The 20,568-nt window shown below is 44.6% G+C and overlaps 1 protein-coding gene across 7 annotated transcripts in view; it reads left to right on the plus strand.

Moving 5' to 3' along the window:
- The first annotated feature begins 2,599 nt into the window (after positions 1-2,599).
- The window catches only part of VEZT (vezatin, adherens junctions transmembrane protein), a 57,992-nt gene continuing 40,023 nt past the window's right edge, over positions 2,600-20,568 (plus strand). For 2 of the 7 annotated variants that reach the window (XM_044280528.1, XM_044280529.1), the window contains exons 1-3: positions 2,601-2,786; positions 15,350-15,478; positions 19,541-19,626. In XM_044280528.1, coding sequence (XP_044136463.1) covers positions 2,751-2,786; positions 15,350-15,478; positions 19,541-19,626 — 251 coding nt within the window. In that variant the 5' untranslated portion in view covers positions 2,601-2,750. Of the gene's footprint in view, positions 2,787-15,349; positions 15,479-19,536; positions 19,627-20,568 lie in introns of all 7 variants that reach the window. The other 5 variants (XM_044280534.1, XM_044280532.1, XM_044280531.1 and 2 more) reach the window with 5 other exon arrangements.

Below are 20,568 nucleotides of genomic sequence, written 5' to 3' on the forward strand. Positions count from 1 at the left end.
GCACGCTAAACCTACAACACCTAGGGCACCTCACCTATCACCCGGCCTGGTCCCTATATCCGGAGAGTGCCCCAGAAGATCGATCTAGGTGCCAGCCTCTTCATCACTGCTGTACGCCTGCCCAGGGTATACTACAAACTGTGAGTACTAAGAGCAACCCTCGGTCTGCTAACATTCGCTCACCCTGAAGGACTGGCGTACTGCAGATGCCGCTGCCGCGGCATCTATGGGGTTACAGCAAAGTGTCAGCATAGAGCTGACACTCTCTGTTGATGGCCATCAAACACAGCAGGGGGACCGCATTGGAGGCAGGGGGCACCGTTGGAAGGGGTGGGGGGTGGGTACGGCCAGCATTGAGGGAGGCAGGAGGAATGTATGGGGAGGGGGCGGACTGCATCAGGGCAGGCTGCATGAATATGGAGATGAGCGGAGGAAACTGCTTCAGGGGCAGGCGGACACAAGGGGGGGCTTGGAGGTGCACAGATCGGGGGGCACGAGGACACTACCTGATTTCAGGCTCTGATCTGCAGAGTGCAGATCACAGCCTGAAACTGGCATTTTTTCACTGTCGCGATCCGATTGGTTAGTCTGCATGGACTAACCAATTGGATCGATTACCGTCAAGGGGCCACTCTGATTGGTCCCTTGCTGGCATTACTGCACTGTATGCCCTCCGTGACAGCAGCAGGACAGGGGCAGACTCTTTAATCCAAGCGCTTTTCAGCGCTTGGATTAAAGAGCTGGCTTGACGTTTATACACGTGATAGCTGCATGGGGAATGTGCTAATATCACGTATATAAACGGATTGCAGTCGGGAAGGGGTTAATCATTGGTGGCGCAGTGCGCCCCCCCTTACCCAAGCCCCCCAGTATTAATCATTGGTGGCAGTGGCCACAGGGTACCCTCTCCCCCCTCCTCAGTGGCAGTTCCGATCAGAGCCCCAGCAGTGTAATCCTGGGGCTCTGATCAGTTACCATGGCAGCCAGGACGCTGCTGAAGCCCTGGCTGCTATAGTAAGCTCCCTGCTTCTGTGTGCACTATGCAGGGAGAGTGTGAAGTCCTATTCACGCTAATAGAGATCTATCAGGGTGAATAGGACAAGGGTTCTAGTCCCTAAGGGGGCTAATAGTAAAAATAAAAAAAAACACACCAAAATATAAATTGAAAAAGAAAAGATTGACAAAAATAAACATAAACAATAAACATATTCATTTTCTGCAGATTTATGTAGGAATTTATTTATTTAAAAAAAATGAAAATTCACAGAAAATCTGTATAAATTATCAGCTATCGGCCTGAAAGTTCACAGTATCAGCTTGAAAAAACTGGTTGGGATGCGCCCTACCTATATCTAGTGCAGTCAGTCTACTGTCACTTGTGCTACCTGTGTATAGGGTGGGGATCTAGGGGCCCATCTTGCTTAGGGGCTCACCGGGGGAGTCACCTGTTCCCCTGTGGGACATTTCGAGCCTGGGTTAGGTCAAGAATTTGGCATAGGCGGTGCCGTTTCAATTTTTGCATGAAGGCAATGATATTTTAATTTCACTCCAAACCTGGGTCAAGTTAGGTTGGCTTTAATACATTATGTAACTCAGAACAGGCCACAATTGGATATGCCATAAATGTTTGAGATTGGAATAGCATCACAGCCATTTTTTTTTTTTTTAGATAAATTTGCTACAAATTCCTCATAATTTGGGGGTAAAACACCTTTCTTTTTAGTATATGACCCGCACTGTGGCAGCAGCCTAAAGGGTACTTTCACACTAGTGTTATTCTTTTCCGGCACCGAGTTCCGTCCTAGGGGCTGAATGCCGGAAAATAACTGATCAGGCATATCCCCATGCATTCTGAATGGAGAGTGAGGATGCATCAGGATGTCTTCAGTTCAGTCATTTTGCCTTTTCAGGACGGAGATAATACCCATCATCATGCTGCGGTTTTATCTCCGTCCAAAATCCCGGAACACTTGCTGGAATGCCGGGCATTTTTTCCCATTGAAATGCAATAATGCCGGATCCAGCCCCGAGTGTTCCGCCAAAACGGATCCAGCATTGCTGTCTGCGCATGCTTAGACCGCCAAAAAATTTGAAAAAAATAAATGCCGGATCCATTTTTCCAGATGACACCGGAGAGACGGATCAGGCATTTCAATGCATTTGTCATACAGATCAGGATCCTGATCCGTCTGACAAATGCCATCAGTTTGCATACATTTTGACGGATCCGGCGACGGAACTGCCTGCCGGAATTCTCTGCCCAAGTGTGAAGGAACCCTAAATGTAGGCCTGTGGGCTGTATTACACTAACAGATTATTTCACCAACTTCTGTCCAAATCAAACCAACAGTTGGTGTGTATAACAAAAGATCTGTGTGTAATAGGCCATCTGACCAGATAATCAGTTAGTGTAATATGGGATGCACAAGGTAGGTATAGACCTCTATGGACGGTAGGTCGTCACTAAAAGGAGTGCCCACCCAAGGCAGCCAACGTCCCAGCATTGAGCACTGACGTAACACTGCCATCCTCTATCTGTATCACTAGCAGGAGCGCCCAGCACAATAGACGTGCTCACGTTCTCTCCCCTGCTAGAGTACTCTACTAAGCAGCCTCCTCGCAGGAGCCGCGTTGCTCTCTGGGAAATGTAGTTCCCTGGCAGCCAGTTAGCGTGCTAGCTTCTGTGGTGACATCACTCGCTCAGGACTCCGTTTCCCAGAGTGCCGCGCTGTGTGGCATGGCGGACAGCAATGACTGCGGAGTTTGATGAAGAAGTGGTGTTTGAGGTGGGTGACAATAGCCTCTGTCTCGGTTGCAGTGTGCGGGTGTACTCTGTCCTTGTAGGAGCTGTGCAGTCTGAATGACAGGTGAATGATCTTTGTGTACCTTGTGGACTGCTCGTCACTCATCTGTCATTTCACATGTTAGCAGATCATTACTACAGAGGTCAGTATGTTCACCTATTACTATTGTATACGTGCAGTATACCTTCCTGCCCCACCTGCTAGATAAGTGGAAATCTAGAAATGGACAATTCCTTTAAGCTATGCAGTGATCACAACTGTATTGGGTATTGGAAAGTTCATCTGATGCACAACACATGCAAAATATAGACATGCAACCCCAAAATTGTAGCAGTCATGTCTCTGCATGGACTGATAGCACTAGGCATGGTCCAGTCCTATCAACTGTATGGATGTAGAAGTACCAGATGCTCTGGTTCCCATTGTGACCATAGCTGATGTACATTCTATGACAAGCATACATATGATAATCTCCATGCGGTTACAAAGGGTCAGATCCATGGAGGAAGCATGAGAGATCCTCCAGATCTTGCCCAGAGCCTCATTTGCCTGACAGTCTTCCTAAAGCTTGACGTCATGTTATAGTAGCATGCATAGACCTGTAAGCATGTGTATTGCAGCCTTTGTTAGAGTCTGGAGCTGCATTCAAAGTTCTGCTGAGTGTCATTGCTAACGTTGGATAAGCCTTCGAGCCGACACATCCCTAGCAGCAGCTTGGCCGGGCTCCTGCAATGCAGTGGACAGATTAGTGTTGCCCTAGATTACAGTAGAATGCACATCACCTGTGCAGACAGAGTACAGCTCTGAAGTCAGCAGAACTGTGAATACAACTGTAGACCATAAGGCAGGCTGTAAGATCAGCACAAGATAGGTAATTGTATAAGGTGAGACTTACAACAATTATTGATATTAAAGGGTTTTTCCGGGATTTTAATATTGATTTGATGACCCATCCTCAAGATAGGTCATCAATATCAGATCGGCGGAGGGTCCGACACCCGGTACACCCGCCGATCAGCTGTATGAAGGGAAGGTGCACACAGTGTGCACGCGCCGTCTTCCATCTCTCTTCCTGCTCGCTGCTGCCCTGCCATAGACAGCAGCGTTAAGAAGGGAGACGGCACATTCATACTGCACGCGCCGTCTCCTCATACAGCTGTTTGTGCAGGGTGGTGGACCCCCCGCCGATCTGATATTGATGACCTATCCTGGATAGGTAATCAATAATAAAAGCCGGAGAACCCCTTTAAGTCATTTTTATCTGTGCGCCCCTGTTGTAGCTCTATATCCCAGTATGCTGCAGGTTGTTGGAGAGTACTAAGCTACTTATTGTGACCCTAAAAATCCTATTGTGTACGCCCCCTCCCTCATAGCTCATTTCCAGACTATTGGAACATCTCTGCACACACAGCGCGGGGTACAAGGCCTGTCTTCCTAGCGCCATAGTACAAAGCAGGCAGGGCATTTCCATGGCATTTACATGCCTCAAACATCAGAGCAGGTTTGCGTAAGCTAATGCATTTTTTTTCTTGTGAATGCAAATCACCCTTGCGTACGTTGGGGGTCATTTACTAAGACTGCCTTTTTATGTGATCGATTTCCCCCCTACGCTGCCGTGAGATTTGGCTAATTTGACGGTGTTTGCACCTCGTCGTAAATTAGACGCATCTGTGGCATTCCGTACACCTGGCGCAATAACTACTCCAGGCCCTGCCAGTAGTAGTTCATCACCAACATTTATGTCTGTTTCAAAGTGTACATTGCAAGGACTCCGTTTTAGATGCCAGTCTTACTAAGGCCCTGGACTGGCAGTGGATCTGCAGCAATTACATAGAGGTGCCGGCCTCTCCTCCTCCTCCGCCACTTCTAAATGTAAGCCAGCTTCCAAGCGGTCTTACCTTTAAACCTTTTTCTACTCCTGAAACAGCCCGCCGACCCGTCCCCTTCCCCTTCCCCTTCCCCGCCCACTTTTCTTTAGACCTGGCTTGAGCGGGGAGAATTCGCAGATTGCTCCACACATATGCATAGACTTTTATGCCTCATTCACATGTCGGTGTTTGGTCAGTGATTTCTATCAGTGAATGTGAGCCCAAACCAGGTGCAACTCTAAACACAGAACAGGGGCAGATCTTTCCCTTAGGAACGGAACGGAAGCGGAAAAAAAATACGTTTGTGTGCATGAGCCCTTATAATTTATATCTGTGGAGGCTCTAATCCTGGTTTTGGCTCACAATCACTGATGGAAATCACTGACCAAACACTGAAGTGTGACTGAGGCCTCATGCACACGACCGTTGTGTGTTTTGCGGTACGCAAACCGCGGATCCGCAAAACACAGATGGCGTCCGCGTGCGTTCTGCAATTTGCGGAACGGCACGGACAGACATAAACATAACTGCCTATTCTTGTGCGTAAAATGCGGACAAGAATAGGACATGTTATATTTTTTTTTCGTGGACCACGGAACGGAGCAACGGATGCAGACAGTACACTGGAGTGCTGTCCGCATCTTTTGCGGCTTCATTGAAGTGAAAGGGTCTGCATCCAAGCAGCCAGAACTGCGGCTCAGATGCGGACCAAAACAACGGCCAAGTGCATGAGGCCTGAGGCCTTAGGCTACCTAAACACAATGTGGATTTGTGTGCACAAAATCCACCTGAAATGGGTTGGGTTACCTTAAACAGAAAATCTGCCAGAAAAAACACACCAAAACCTCAAAAAATAATGCGTATTTATGTGTGTTGTTTATGTGGTTTTAGTGCAGATTTTCTGCATACAAATCTTCACTTTGTGCAGGTACAGGTATGCTGAAAAAAACCTGCTGCAGAATCTGCATTACGTTTTTTAGGATGCAGTTTTTAGTTTTTTTCTTACTTAAGGTGTTTTTTTTTATGTCGTTTTTCTCCCGCCCATTTTCAATGGGAATTCTTTACGCAGAATCCGCATCAAGAATGGACAGGGGGGGAGAGAAGCTCTGTATGGTTTAATATGCAGTTTCCCCATTGAAGTCAATCGGGAAGTTCTTCATGTGTTGGTTGGCACAGATTTTAACTTGTGTTTGCTAAATGTCTGACCCAAGCAGAGCCTGAGAATCACAACTTATCTGAAAAACAATGGTGCAGGATGCGCAGTTTAGGCTACATGCACATGAACGTTGTTTGTTTCCATGTCCGTTTTTTTTTTGTTTTTTTTTTTTGCTGATAGGATGCGGACCCATTCATTTTAATGGGTCTGCAAAAAATTGGGACAGCACACTGTGTGCTATCCACATCCGTATGTCCGTTCCGTAGCCCTGCAAAAAAAAATAGAACATGTCCTATTCTTGTCCGTTTTAGGCATTGTTGCAATGGATCTGCAAAAAAATAAATAAACGGATGGCATACTGATGGCATCCGTTTTTTTTTTTTTTGCGGACCGCAAAACACATACGGTCGTGTGCATGTAGCCTGATTGAAATTAGAGAACAATTTATGAACACTTGATTTTTTTCAGAAATAATGTAATCTACATTGATCATCATTTGAAGGATTTTTGTAAGGGGTACACCATGTTTTCCAAAATAACCAAAGTATATCAACATAAAACCTTTATTTTTCAAAAAACCTGATGATGACAATTAGAGCACAGCAATGACTGTAGCACAGAGGACGATTCTGGAGGTTACACCAGTCACCCATCAGTAGAATGACTTGAGCACATCTGCGGCCACAGGACATCACTAGTCCTCACACTGCTCTGGTGGGATTTTGCTCCACTCTTCTTCCAGTCTCCAACAGTTCTGTGACTGTTGTGGGTTTCTTGACCATAACATTGTCACCAAGGATTCCCCAGAGGTTTTCTAATGGGTTTAGATCAGGACTCTGGGCCGGCTATTTAATTGTTTCAATGTTTTCAGTCTCAAGGAACTGCTTTACCCGTTTTGCTGTGTGATGCGGGCATTGTCCTGCATGACAATTTCTGGCTGATTGAGTGATGAACACAAGGAAGGAACCATGTGTGGTTGAAGAAGGTTCTGAGACACACGTGTATTCACTCTGCCATGTAGCTGGATGAGAGGTCCAATTCCTGCTGCAGAAAACATTGCCCACACCATGACCCTTCCTCCTCCACCTCACTTTTTTTTTTACACACTTTGGGTTCAGTCTTTTCCCAGTTTGTCGACAAACATAATGTTTCCTATCAGACCCAAATAAATGAAACTTGCTTTCATCACTAACATGAACTCTGGACCACTTCTTCTCTGTCCACACAACATGCTCCTCAGCAAAGGTGAGCCTAGCCTTCTGATTCTTTCCTCTAATGAGAGGTTTGGTCACCGCAGGGTGGGCTTTCAGTCCAAATGCTCCTGAACGTGGAGACCCTGTATGACGAGACAGATCCTTACCCTGGTCAGTGCTAAACTGGCTAGCAATTCCAACGATGACCCATGGAGATTCTCCGCATTATCCTGACCTCTCTTGCATTTGTCTTTCGAGGGCGACCAGCCTTCTTGGGGGACTTGAATGAGTTTGTGATGTTGTAAAGGGCAATATAGATACATGTTGTACCCTGCATGGTACCGCATCTGGATGTGGTAGGAGTGCCTCCACCAGTTTTAGCTTCTTTTAAATTGTAGTGCCACCTGTCTATGGAGGAGGCAAAACTGTGAAAAGGAACTGGGACGTACACCCTTCTTTAGAGGGCAATGTACTCAGCTGTGTATAGTGTACTATATAGGAGATGGATGTGACATTACTACCACCACCACCATCCTGAGATGTTTTCAATGGGATTACCACCTGTCCGTGGAAGGGATAGTATAGAGAGGGCAATGTACCCAGCTGTGTATAGTGTACTATATAGGAGATGGATGTGACATTACTACCACCACCACCATCCTGAGATGTTTTCAATGGGATTACCACCTGTCCGTGGAAGGGATAGTATAGAGAGGGCAATGTACCCAGCTGTGTATAGTGTACTATATAGGAGATGGATGTGACATTACTACCACCACCACCATCCTGAGATGTTTTCAATGGGATTGCCACCTGTCCGTGGAAGGGCTAACATAGTGTAAGAGAGCTGGGAGTACCACCCTTCTATAGAGGGCAATGTATAGTGTACCATATAGGAAATAGGCTGCTTACAGCTAGTGTTCCCAATGAGCTGCCAGATCATCTATACATGTAAAAGGACCCTTACACCAACCCTGATCACAACTGAAAATACATCATTGGCTGATTACAGAAAATGGATATTTAATTGAAAATTGTGTTATATCTACATCCTAATTGCATAAAAGGGGTTGTCCCCTATCCACAAAATAGGGGTCAAGTGTCTGATGGGTGGGGGTTCGATTGTCAGGGCCTCCATCAGTCCTAAAAGCTTTGGTACTTGTACTCTGTCCATGGCCACCCCACCGGGTTGATTGAAGTGGCAGACACACAGGCATATCTACTGCGTCATTCAGACAGGAACGCCGGACCCTGTTTTATTGATCAGCAGGGGCCACAGCGATAAAATGAGGAATGAAAGTGCTTCAGAACGCTAATGGGACTTGAGGAGAATCTGTAAGTCAGTGCTCATGCGATGCTGTACGCACGGACCTGTTCAGTAAAACATGGAGCAGAAGAAACCTGCTATATGTGAACATACCCTAAGGCCAGCTGTTGGGAAACTATAAATCCTAGCATGCTCCATCCATTTCTATGGGAGGTCCGAAGCCTTAGGGTATGTTCACACTGCTTCTTTTGCTACCCACTCTGAATTTTCACCGATGGTTTGTACCTCGCATTCATTTCAATGGGAGCCAGCCTAATGCCGTGGTCACGCCGAGAAGGGACATGCCACGTGCACACGAGGTGGATTTCACTTTTTCATTGCAAGGGTGAGATCTGCAGAAACTCTGCATCAAATCTGCACCAAAAACAGGTAACACATTGATACCCACACGAAAACACACACCTGTTCTGTTTTGTAACCCGCAGCCGTGTGCAGGTACCCTGCAGCTAGAGGGCTGGAGGTTGGTGATTCCTGCCCTAAGGGCTCATGCATACTGACCTGGGGCCTGTACAGCTGTGCGTACAGGCCATATTGCCATCTGCCACTTTATCTTTGGTTGTCGGTGGGACTTTGTACACTGGAAGCAGATGTTTACTGTTACATTCCTCACAGCCGTCCTAGATCCGGCAGGAAAGTCCTGGATTTCGGTGGCTGTCCCGTGGTCCCAGGAGGACTGGGTCTGTATCCTCAGAGATAGTTGAATGCCCCAGCCTCCTGCTTCACCATTTCCCAGCTTGTGCTTTCCCCCACAGCAGGTCCAATGCAGTGACATCATCGCGCCTGATGTGCTGGGCAGGAGACTGGAGAGTGCACAGACCAAGGATCATTCTCCAGCGCAATGACGTCAGCACATTGTGTCTGCTGCTGGGGGGAGCATGATGTTCTCCATTCACTGTGGGAACAGGACTAGATGAGTATTACATTTTTATTTCACTAACACTAAACTGTGTGGTGGCACTATGGTGGCATTTTACTGTGTGGTGGCACTATGGGGGCATTTTACTGTGTGGTGGCACTATGGGGGCATTTTACTGTGTGGTGGCACTATGGGGGCATTTTACTGTGTGGTGGCACTATGGGGGCATTTTACTGTGTGGTGGCACTATGGGGGCATTTTACTGTGTGGTGGCACTATGGGGACATTTTACTGTGTGGTGGCACTATGGGGGCATTTTACTGTGTGGTGGCACTATGGGGGCATTTTACTGTGTGGGGGCACTATGGGGGCATTTTACTGTGTGGGGGCACTATGGGGGCAGTTTACAGTGTAGGGACACTGTGGGGGCATTTTACTATGTGGGGCATAAGTACTGTGTGGGTCACTAAGGCGGCATAACTACTCTGTGAGGCCCTAACAGGGCATTCTCTCTGTGACGGGGGCACTAAGTGGGCATACCTTGTGTGTGGTGGCATAAGGGGCATTCTACAGTGTGGAAGCAGTAATGGGGCATGATTACTGTATGGGGACACAATGGAGGCATTTTACTGTATAGTGGCCATATGGACGGGATTGGCCGTGTATGGATGAGTATTGCGCAGAGTTAGAGGCATGCCTTAGTGTAAACAAAATGTGCTGGAGGGAGGGATTTTAGGGGGTGTTCTACTGGGCGATAAGTAGGAAAAGTATACTTGATCAAAATCTGGATATGTATAACTGGATTGTTGCTTGCTATACCTATGTGATCATTTGATATTGTATACTGTCTCATGATTGTAAATGCTTACAAAATCTCAATAAAAAGTATATTTAAAAAAAATGTGCTGCGCAGTTGCCCCTCCTTCAGCTTCTCAAGAGTTGGGAGGTATGCGGTTAGGCTAGCATAACACATAGCACACTGACCCATTAATTTCTATTGGGCTGTGCACACATATATATATATTTTTTTTGGGGGGGGGATCCATGGGCTGATCCACAAATCTCAGTTCTGGTCCTATTAGTGTCCATGTTTGTGGATGAGAATAACTCTTTCAATTGATGTAATAACATTTTTCCGCTTTTGCCATATTGATGGCCTATCCCCTGGAAAGGTCATCAATATCCGATTTTCGGGGCCCCTACTGCTGGCACCCCCGCCGATCAGCTCTATGAAGAGAAGGCAGTGCTCTTATGAGCGCTGCCTTCTCTTCATTGTTTGCCTGCTGGCTGGCGACATTGCAGTGATGAGCAGGCGTAATTACAACCCTGCCGTCCCTATTCACTTCAATGGGACAGCTCCTTCCTATTTAAGTGATCACCAGCTGTATGAGGGCAGACGTGCTGGGATCAGAGTAGGCTCGGATTCCAGCATTTACCCTTTCAGTCCTGCGATCATGCCTGATACTGATACATGCCATACTGTCCAATGTAGTATACCGTTTAGAGATTAAATTCTTTGTGAGGCATCGTTCAAGCCCTTGTGAACGCTAATGCCTGTGATTGGCTGCAGTGGTCATGGGACCAAGTCGCACCTTGGTCTTGCAGGATTGGGAGTAGCAAGGGACAGAGGACCTAGGACAGATTAGTGATGTTTTTTTTTTTTTGTTGAGGGGCACAGGTTAGGGCCATACCGGTTATCTGCTGCAAGAACGGACAATCCCTTTAATATTATGATTTTACAGTACAATATTTTAATGAGGACGATCTTTTTTCATCACAAATTAGTACGTAAAAAGTTCATAGAGGGTCCAAATACTGCTGGATGTGCAGATTAATCTGTGCAACCAAAACCAAGTTTAAACTTGCTTTGGGAAATTTCCCTCTATTAAGAGAGAAGTCTCATGCCAAGGAATGTGGCTCCTGGTGATTAATGCATGACGGTATGTAAAATATATACATGGATATTTCTGGGGAAAGGTGCAGAAACGTCTTACCTGTGTGTGAGTCATATAATAGACTGTAGGTTTCAGACTGTTGACTCCGGAAACGGCTCGTATTGCAGGGTAAACAGTGGGTGAGACCGGAGACAAAGAAAACTCTGTCTCTTTCTCTTTTTTTTTTTTTTTTTGGCTTACAAATTGAGCTGAACCTTGGTGAAGAGCAGTCCTGAGGATTTTTTTTACCTAGAAATACCTTTGTCTCTTGGGCACTTGTACATGGTGCAGATTTGTATGCAGGAAATCCACATGAAAAACCCGATAAAAAGCTCACGTACAGTGCCTTGACCTTTTTTTGGTGTTTTGTTACATTAAAGCCTTAAAGGGGTTCTGCACTTTGTTTAAACTGATGATCTATACTCTGGATAGATCATCAGCTTCTGATCGGCGGGGGTCCGCCCAGGCCAGTGATACTAGTCGTGACGTCACTTGGCCAGCGGTAAACAGTGAGAAGGCCACAGTGCTGCAGGAGCGCCGCTGCTTTCTGAAACAGCTAATCGTCGGAGGTCCCGGGTAGGGATTGACCGATTATCGGTTTTACCGATATTATCGGCCGATATGAAGTATTTTGAACGTTATCGGCATCTATTTTGCCGATATACCGATAACGGATGGCGAACACAGATCGCGCTTCTGTCAGCGCTCTCCATGTTCCCTCAGCAGCACAGGGGAGAAGGAAGCAGCTGTTTCCCTCCCCCCTGTACTGCTGCTGCCGCCAATGAGAGGAGGGAGGACAAGAAGAGGGGCGGAGCTGTGGCCACTGCGCCACCAATGAAGATAACTCTCTCTATAATTCATATACCCAAGCCCAGTATTAAATACATTGGTGGTTCAGTGCGCCCCCTCTCCCCCTAACCCCAGTATTAAAGACATTGGTGGTGCAGTGCGCCCCCCCACCCAAGCCCCCTAGTATTAATCATCGGTGGCAGTGGCCACAGGGTCCAAGCCTCCTCAGTGGAAGTTGTGATCGGAGCCCCAGCAGTGTAAGCCTGGGGCTCCGATCGGTTACCATTGCAGCCAGGACGCTATTGAAGCCCTGGCTGCCATGGTAAGCTCCATGCTGCTGTGTGCACAGAGCAACAGGGACAGTGTGATGTCCTATTCGCCCTGATAGAGATCTATCAGGGTGGATAGGACAAGGGTTCTAGTCCCTAAGGGGGCTAATAGTAAAACAAAAAACACACCAAAATATTAATTATAAATAAAAAAGGTTTACAAGAAAAACAACCTACACATTAACAATAAACATATTCATTTTCAGCAGATTTGTGTAGGAAATTGAACTTTTTTTCAAAAATGAAAATTCACAGACTATCGGCATAAATTATCGGCTATCGGCCTGAAAGTTCATAGATTATCGGTATCGGCCCTAAAAAAATCAATATCGGTTGATCCCTAGTCCCGGGTGTCGGACCCCCGCCGATCAGAAGTTGATGATCTATCCAGAGGATAGATCATCAGTTTAAACAAAGTGCAGAACCCCTTCTTCAATGTTTTGTTGATCTGAATTTTATGTGATGGATCAGAACACAATAGTCTAAGTTGGTGAAGTGAAATGAGAAAAATATATAAATAAAACTATTGTTCAGAAATAGAAAACACCCTTTGTTAGGAAGCCCATAAAAAGCTCTGGTGCAACCAATTACCTTCAGAAGTCACATAATTCGTGAAATGATGTCCACCTGTGTGCAATCTAAGTGTCACATGATCTGTAATTACATATACACACCTTTTTTAAAAGGCCCCAGAGGCTGCAACACCGAAGCAATAGGCATCACTAACCAAACACTGCCATGAAGACCAAGGAACACTCCAAACAAGTAAGGGACAATGCTGTTGAGAAGTACAAATCAGGGTTAGGTTATAAAAAAAATATCCAAATCTTTGATGATCCCCAGGAGCACCATAAAATCTATCCTAACCAAATGGAAAGAACATGGCACAACAGAAAACCTGCCAAGAGACGGCCGCCCACCAAAACTCATGGACCGGGCAAGGAGGGCATAAATCAGAGAGGCAGCGCAGAGACCTAAGGTAACCCTGGAGGACCTGCAGAGTTCCACAGCAGAGACTGGAGTATCTGTACATAGGACGACAATAAGCCGTACGCTCCATAGAGTTGGGCTTTATGGCAGAGTGGCCAGAAGAAAGCCATTACTTTCAGCAAAAAACAAAAAGGCCCGTTGTGAGTTTGCAAAAAGGCATGTGGGAGACTCCCAAAATGTATGGAGGAAGGTGCTGTGGTCTGATGAGACCATCAAAGAAAACGCAATGTCTGGCGCAAACCCAACCCATCACATCACCCAAAGAGCACCATCCCCACAGTGAAACATGGTGGTGGCAGCATCATGCTGGGGGGATGGGACTGGAAAACTGGTCAGAGTTGAGGGAAAGATGGATGGTGCTAAATACAGGGATATTCTTGAGCAAAACCTGTACCACTCTGTGCGTGATTTGAGGCTAGGACGGAGGTTCACCTTCCAGCAGGACAATGACCCCAAAAGCACTGCTAAAGCAACACTTGACTGGTTTAAGGAGGACCTTTCACCAATTTTTACTTTATAAAAGTGATGCCTCACACTGTAACTGTTCCCTAGATGTCCTATTGCTAACTTTTTTCATGATATGCTCCTCTATTTCGCCGCTGTGCCCCTTGTTCTGTTTAGGCGCCCTGTATGCTAATTAATAGCCTCGGAACAGGGAGGAGGAGACATCAGCTTTTCTCAGTGGGCGTCTCTTTTATCTGGCCGTGGTGCTGTCCAATCACAGTATTGACTTTAGGGGGGTGAATAGTTATGCACATTGACTTTTTCAGTTATTTTGTCCTATTTGTTGTTTGCTTCACAATAAAAAAAATCTTCAAAGTCGTGGTCATGTTCTGTAAATAAAATAATGCAAATCCCCAAACAATCCATGTTAATTCAAGGTTGTGAGGCACCAAACTACCCAAAAAGCCAAGGGGGGTGAATACTTTTGCAAGGCACTGTAAATCCGCACTGTTTATCTTTTTAGTGCAGATTTTTGGTGGATTTTAGCAATGGGGAAACCATTACATCCACACAAAACAATTGACATGCTGCGAATTTTAACCCTTTCTGGATCTCTACCATACACATAGTGCGGTCTTGGAATAAAAATGGCACCTGCTTACAAACCTAGCGGGCGCCATAGCCACCTGGTTTCTGCTGTTTTTAACAGCAGGCACCCCGGACAGCTGGGGGCCTCCGGTAGGTCAGCTAGAGGACAGTATAGAGTCATGTACGCTTCTATGGGGCATATATGACTGTATGTGGCATTTTGATAAATTGCATTAGAAATTAGCCAACCCCTTTAACAATCAGTTATAAAACCCCACCACTCTACGGTAAAAAAAAAAACGGAACGGACACTGAAAGAAAATACGTTCGTTTTGTATCCCTGTCCTGTCCCCCCCCCCCCCCCATTCATGTTGTTGTTTGTTGAATTTTCCTTTATTTTTATGCTGAGGCCATGTCTTCTTTGGCCCTTTGTTTTTTTTTTTTTGTTTGTTTTTATATGGTTCTTATCAGATGGATCAAGGTGCTTTATTGTCACCATAGGCTGCATATCCAACACAGACTTATGTGTTGTAATTGTTTGTGCATTGTTGGATTATGCTCCAGGATGTCGGTCGGCATAGGTCCGACTATTATTTTCTGATGTATGTGAGTCAGCATGCAATGATTTTGTTTCTTTTGCAAAATAGAAATAAAGAATAAAAAATAAAAAAAATAAGAAAATACATTTGTGTGCAAGAGTCACTGATAGATGTACATGGGGGAGGTGTTGTCAGTGATTAATAGCCTTCTCTAAGTGTGTCTACAGAGATGGGTATGTCACTGATAAGATGGCCCCAAATACAGCTGAACTCAGGAAGAGCAGAGATCTTAATAAATTACAAATTTTACTTAATCTTTTCCCACAAAACTAAATCTGCTCCACTCCGCTCCTCCTGCTTTATAGTGTGCTACATGCGGATTGCTCTTCATTTCATGGCGGTCGGTTTAAATACTTGTTTTTTTTTGTGGTGTTTTCTGTCTCGCCATTACTGCTGCATATAGATTGTCTATATTGCTTGCTGCACCATATACGATAATGCCCATTCATACTTTAATATTTAATTTTTTCAGAATTCACCACTCTACCAGTACCTGCAGGATTTGGGGCACACAGACTTTGAAATATGTCCAGTGGTCTCACAAGAGGAAGAGAGCCTGCTCGAGAATGGCCGTCAATGGCAGGCTTCCAAAATGCCAAAGGTGGGCATGATTTTCTTTAGATCCTTTAGATGACATACTGTAACTTTCATTTGAGGTTGCGCCATTTGCATGCAGCATTTTGTGGTTATTACCATTTATATGGTTTTGTGATAATCTGATTATATCATATTGGATGTTCATACCTTTAATTCATTATTGTAGTAATGTATACAAACAAAACCAAAACCACCAAACCACAAGTCAAATGCCAGTGGTTTTAAGCTTCCGTTTTATGGGTTGTACTTTATGTTGTGTTATCCTTTTGTACAGCTATTCTTGGTACCTGACAAAACACTCTACAAAAGACTTATGTGGTTTCCATGTGCTGCATTTATATGTCAACGTTTGGACCCTTTTTCTTTATGATTTTAAGATTGTAGAATAGTAAAGTCCTTGAAAACCATATAAAAACACATGGAATTATGTAATGAGTCAAAAAATGTTGATTACATATCTTTTCGACGGCTCTACATAGGTGACCGTACACACAGAGACCACATTATGTGTCTGTCCATATAGCCTCCTTCCATTAGCCCAGCAGCTATCTCATGTCTATGGCAGCATTACTTCTCTGCAGAGAGAAAAACCTTAAAACCCATAGAAACATATATATATATATATAATATAGTGCCAGCTGAGTGAGGAAAACGAGTAAATAGGATCTAATTTGTACAACTTGGCTGTGGGATTAGGCGTCTCTTCCAGACCTTCTTTACATCTGGCAATCAATCACTCTGGGCTCAAATCCTAATTCCATGCTTCAGAAAAACTAGGTAGTGTCATCTAATACCTGCAGCATGAACGGAGACGAGCTCCTCTCAGTCAGAGCTTCATCTAGGTCCCTTAGACTTCATGATAAGAAAGCATGGCACAGGGCTTGTTTGCCTTTAATGTGACAACCTAGCTGCTAGGATTTTTCCATCCTTGTTTTATTGACCTAAAACATTTGGGATTATATAGTTTAATGGGGTTATCTAGGATTATGACCCATTTTAATTAGCCTCTATAGCATGTGGCACCTAATGATCATACTCACCTGCCCCCCGCTGCTCCATCCTGGCACCCTGGCTTCATTCAGCAATCTTCTGGTTCCCTGCTTGTGCACTTGTAATCAGGGTACAGACATGGTCACGTGTGCCAATGACTGGCCTCTAGCACATGACTCAGCAGTGGTGTGCTGCTTTGAGAGATGTCACCCCTGTATCCGCAGGCGCCGGAGGATTTACCCTTCACATGCTGCGGTCAGGGCTGACCGCTGCACATTTTGGGTTTACAGAGGAAGGAGCTCATCCTGACTCCTTCGGCCCCCGCTCTGCGGTGACAGGGGGCCAGGCGCTTTGGTGACAGTTACCCAGGCATCGGAACCCACCATCTATGGAAGCCTAGGAGATCCAGCCCTCAAGCTGGGTCTCCTAGGCAACTGTCGGTGTACTACACTGATAGTTCAGTGGAGTACAATACAGCATGTACTGCATTGAAACAGGGATCAAACCCTGAAAAGTTGAAGTCCCACAGTGGGACAAAATTATAATGTTTAAAAAGTGTTTTTTAATAATAAAAAAATGTAATTTTCAAGTAAAAAAATAAATAAAATGCCCTTTCACCTTAAAATCATGTACAATAAAAAATAAATAAAATAAATAAAGACATATTAGGTATTGCTGCGTCCATAACGACCCGCTCTATAAAAATGTCACATGATCTACCCGTCAGGTGAATGCCGTTAAAAATAATAAATAAAAACTGTGCCAAAATAACAATTTTTTTTGTCACCTTGCCTCATAAAAAGCATAATAGCGAAAGATCAAAAAGTCATATGGACCCCAAAATGGTACCAATGAAATGATCATCACATCCGGCAAAAAATAGGCCCCCACATAGGACAATCGCCATAAAAATTAAAAAAATATATGGCTTTCAGGAAATGGCAACGCAAAAACAAGATTTTTTTTTTTCTTTTCAAAAATGCTTTTACTGTGTAAAACAAAAAAAAATTACACATATTACACATCTCAGCGTCTATAACGACTAGCTCTATAAAAATGTCACATGGTCTACCTCATCAGGTGAACTCTGTTAAAAAAGATAAATTAAATCTGTGCCAAAATTGCCAATTTTTTTTGGTCACCTTGCCCCAAAAAAGTGTAAGCCACGAAAAATGAAAGAAATGTAGATTTCAGAAAATGAAGGCACAAAAACATGATTTAAATTTTTTTTTTCAAAAATGCTTTATGTAAAAAAAAAAAAAAAAGACTAATTGGGTATTGTTACGTCTGTATCAGGAGAACGCCGCAAAAAAACTGTGCCCGAACAGCCATTTTGTGATTACCTTGCCTCACAAAAAGCGTAATATCGAGCAATCAAAAATCATATGTACCCCAAAATAGTACCAATAAAACTGTCACCTTTTGGGAGTTTAAACTGTAGGGGTGCATCAGGGGGATTTCAAATGCGACATGGCGACTTACATTTTATCCCAGTGAAATCTGCCCTCCAAAATCCATATGGCGCTCTTTCCTTTCTGTGCCCTGCTGCGTGCCCATCCAACGGTTTACAATCACATATGAGGAGTGTCTGTAAATTGCAGAATCGGGGCAATAAATATTGAGTTTTGTTTGGTTGTTAACCCTTGCTGTATGACCGCCTTCGAAGAGCAGATTGTGAGGGTGTCTATAGTCAGACTCCTACTGATCTGATATTGGATAGGTCAACAATATCAAGTAACTGGACAACCCCTTTACCTTCTCTGTGTTTGACTTGTATCAGGAGCCAGACACCAATGCAGATGGAGAAAGTTCTCTGCTTGTGTCAGAACAGCAAAAGCACAGAACTTTTAGGACCGTCATATGGGTTCTGAAATAGGACTGTGTGCACTGTTCAAATGAAAAGTAGATTAATAAATTTCTTTATTTTACATTTGCAAAACAATAATGTTTTCTGCTGTTGGAAACTCCCAATTAATATTTTTTAAGGCAGGTGAAACTCCTAACTCTCCCATGTTTAGTTGAGATTTTCCTGGCACCAGAGAATTCATCAGGGTGGTGCAGCATGTTTGTCTTCCTATCTATTATCTGGAAAGTACTCGCGCTGTATTTATGCACCCTGTATGTTCCTCCTGCACCATCAGTACCTCCCTCTTGCTCTGAAATACAGGTTTTAACTGGAAAAAAAATACAGGTTTTAACTGGAAAAAAAAAACAAAAAACAGGTTGGAATAAACCAGCGAGTATCTGTGCTGCCATTAAATGGACTCATTTATTTACACGTATTATTCTAACGGCAACAGCATTTTATATGACATCGGAAGTAACATCATTCTTTTTCCTTTCGTATCCGTAGCTGTTTTTTTTGTTTCCCTCGGTAACAGACAACAGTTTGTTGTCCGATTTGGGATCCTAATGCTTGACTCTTGAGCCTCTATAATGCATTGTTTTCTAAAAACTGTTTTGTGCTCGAATGTAAGACAAATACGGTCTTACCCAAGATGCAAAATAAGCTAAGTATTCATAGAGTGACATACATTTGGACACTTCTCGCAAGTTCACACACCAGTACTCATCTGAGAAACTGGGCAACCCCTTTAATTAAAGAGGTTATCCAGTAATTATTGTTGATGACCTATCCTCAACACCAGGGACCCTGCTGATCAGCTGTTAGAAGAGGCCGGGGCTCCATGAGTGCCACAGCCTCTTCCTAGGCTATGATGTCACTGTACATCAGTCACATGGCCTAGTTGAAGCTCATCCCGATTAAAGTGAATAGGGCTGAGCCGCTATACAATGTATGGTGCTGTGCTTGGAGAGCTGCCGGGAGCCATCTGCACTCACCAGAGCTCCAGTGAGATTGGCGGCTCGCTTAAACTGATTGACAAGGGACCTGGGACTCGGACCCCCACCGATGTGATAATGATGACCTGTCCTGAGGATATGTCATCATCATCTTTACCTAGATAACCCCTTTAAATAGAAAATGATTTAAAATGATATTTTTCTGTGATCACTATTGAAAAGGAATTGTGGGTCAGTAACAGTGAATTGACACTATTGTATTATGTTCAGCCAGGCATATACAAGAGGGCACTTGAAATATGGCAGCGCTGGAACCCTTTTATTCAAGAAAAGAAAAAAAATGAAAAGGTCCACTTACTGGTGAGTAAGACATCGGTATCTGTTTTCTAGTGCAGAAAAATTAAAAGATTCAGTGGGATCCTTACTTCCAGGAGATAGAGTGAGGGGCTTGGCTCATTGTAGTAGCTGGACCTGTGCACATGTGTGAACAGGGGCGTAGTAGCTAAAGGCTCACGGGCCCTGGTGCAAAAGCTCAGCTTGGGCCCCCTTCCCTCAGTGCTTTGTGGCCAGGGGCAGGGAAGGACATAGCCTTCATGCTGGCGAGGCAGCCCCCCCATGGCAAATTCTTGACCTAACCCCTTCCCTCCAGTCAGCAGTATAACATGACCAGCATGCACTTTCTATAATACCGCTGCGTTCTTATGATGCACAAGGGTCTTTGGGCCCCCTCAGGCTCCTGGGCCCGGTAGTGACTGCTACCTCTGCACCCCCTATAGCTACGCCCCTGTGTGTGAATATCACATAACCAGTAAAGATTTGTATCAAATTGGAAGTAAAATATATACAGAAATCATGCTGGAAAGTTATATGAACTTTATTTGCTGAAACTGGAATTTCCCTTTAATCTGGATTAAAGGGATAGGCCAATATCTTTAGATGTTTCCTAATGTATTTTTGATATGACATATGTCGCACCAAAACCTACCTCCACTATACAGCAGAAGGCCCCATGGTCCTCATCTTTTTGCCATGTAAACTGCTAATGTCTGTAGGGTGCAAGATGGCGGGTTGACATGAATTACCAACATCAGTGGTTTGTGTGCTTTCCCTGGATAGATCCTCTCCTGCGCTTGCACTGGACATGTTTATTCACTGTTCAGCGCATGCACAGAAGAGGATCTGCCCAAGGACAGCACAGAAAGTGTTGATGTAGTTGAATCATGTCACCACCGCCATCACCACTGTTTTTGACGCAACAGTCTAGCAGTTTACAGAGCCAATAGAGAGGACCCTGGGGTCTTC

Source organism: Bufo gargarizans, chromosome 2 (genome assembly GCF_014858855.1).
Source record: "Bufo gargarizans isolate SCDJY-AF-19 chromosome 2, ASM1485885v1, whole genome shotgun sequence".
Classification (NCBI taxonomy): domain Eukaryota; kingdom Metazoa; phylum Chordata; class Amphibia; order Anura; family Bufonidae; genus Bufo; species Bufo gargarizans.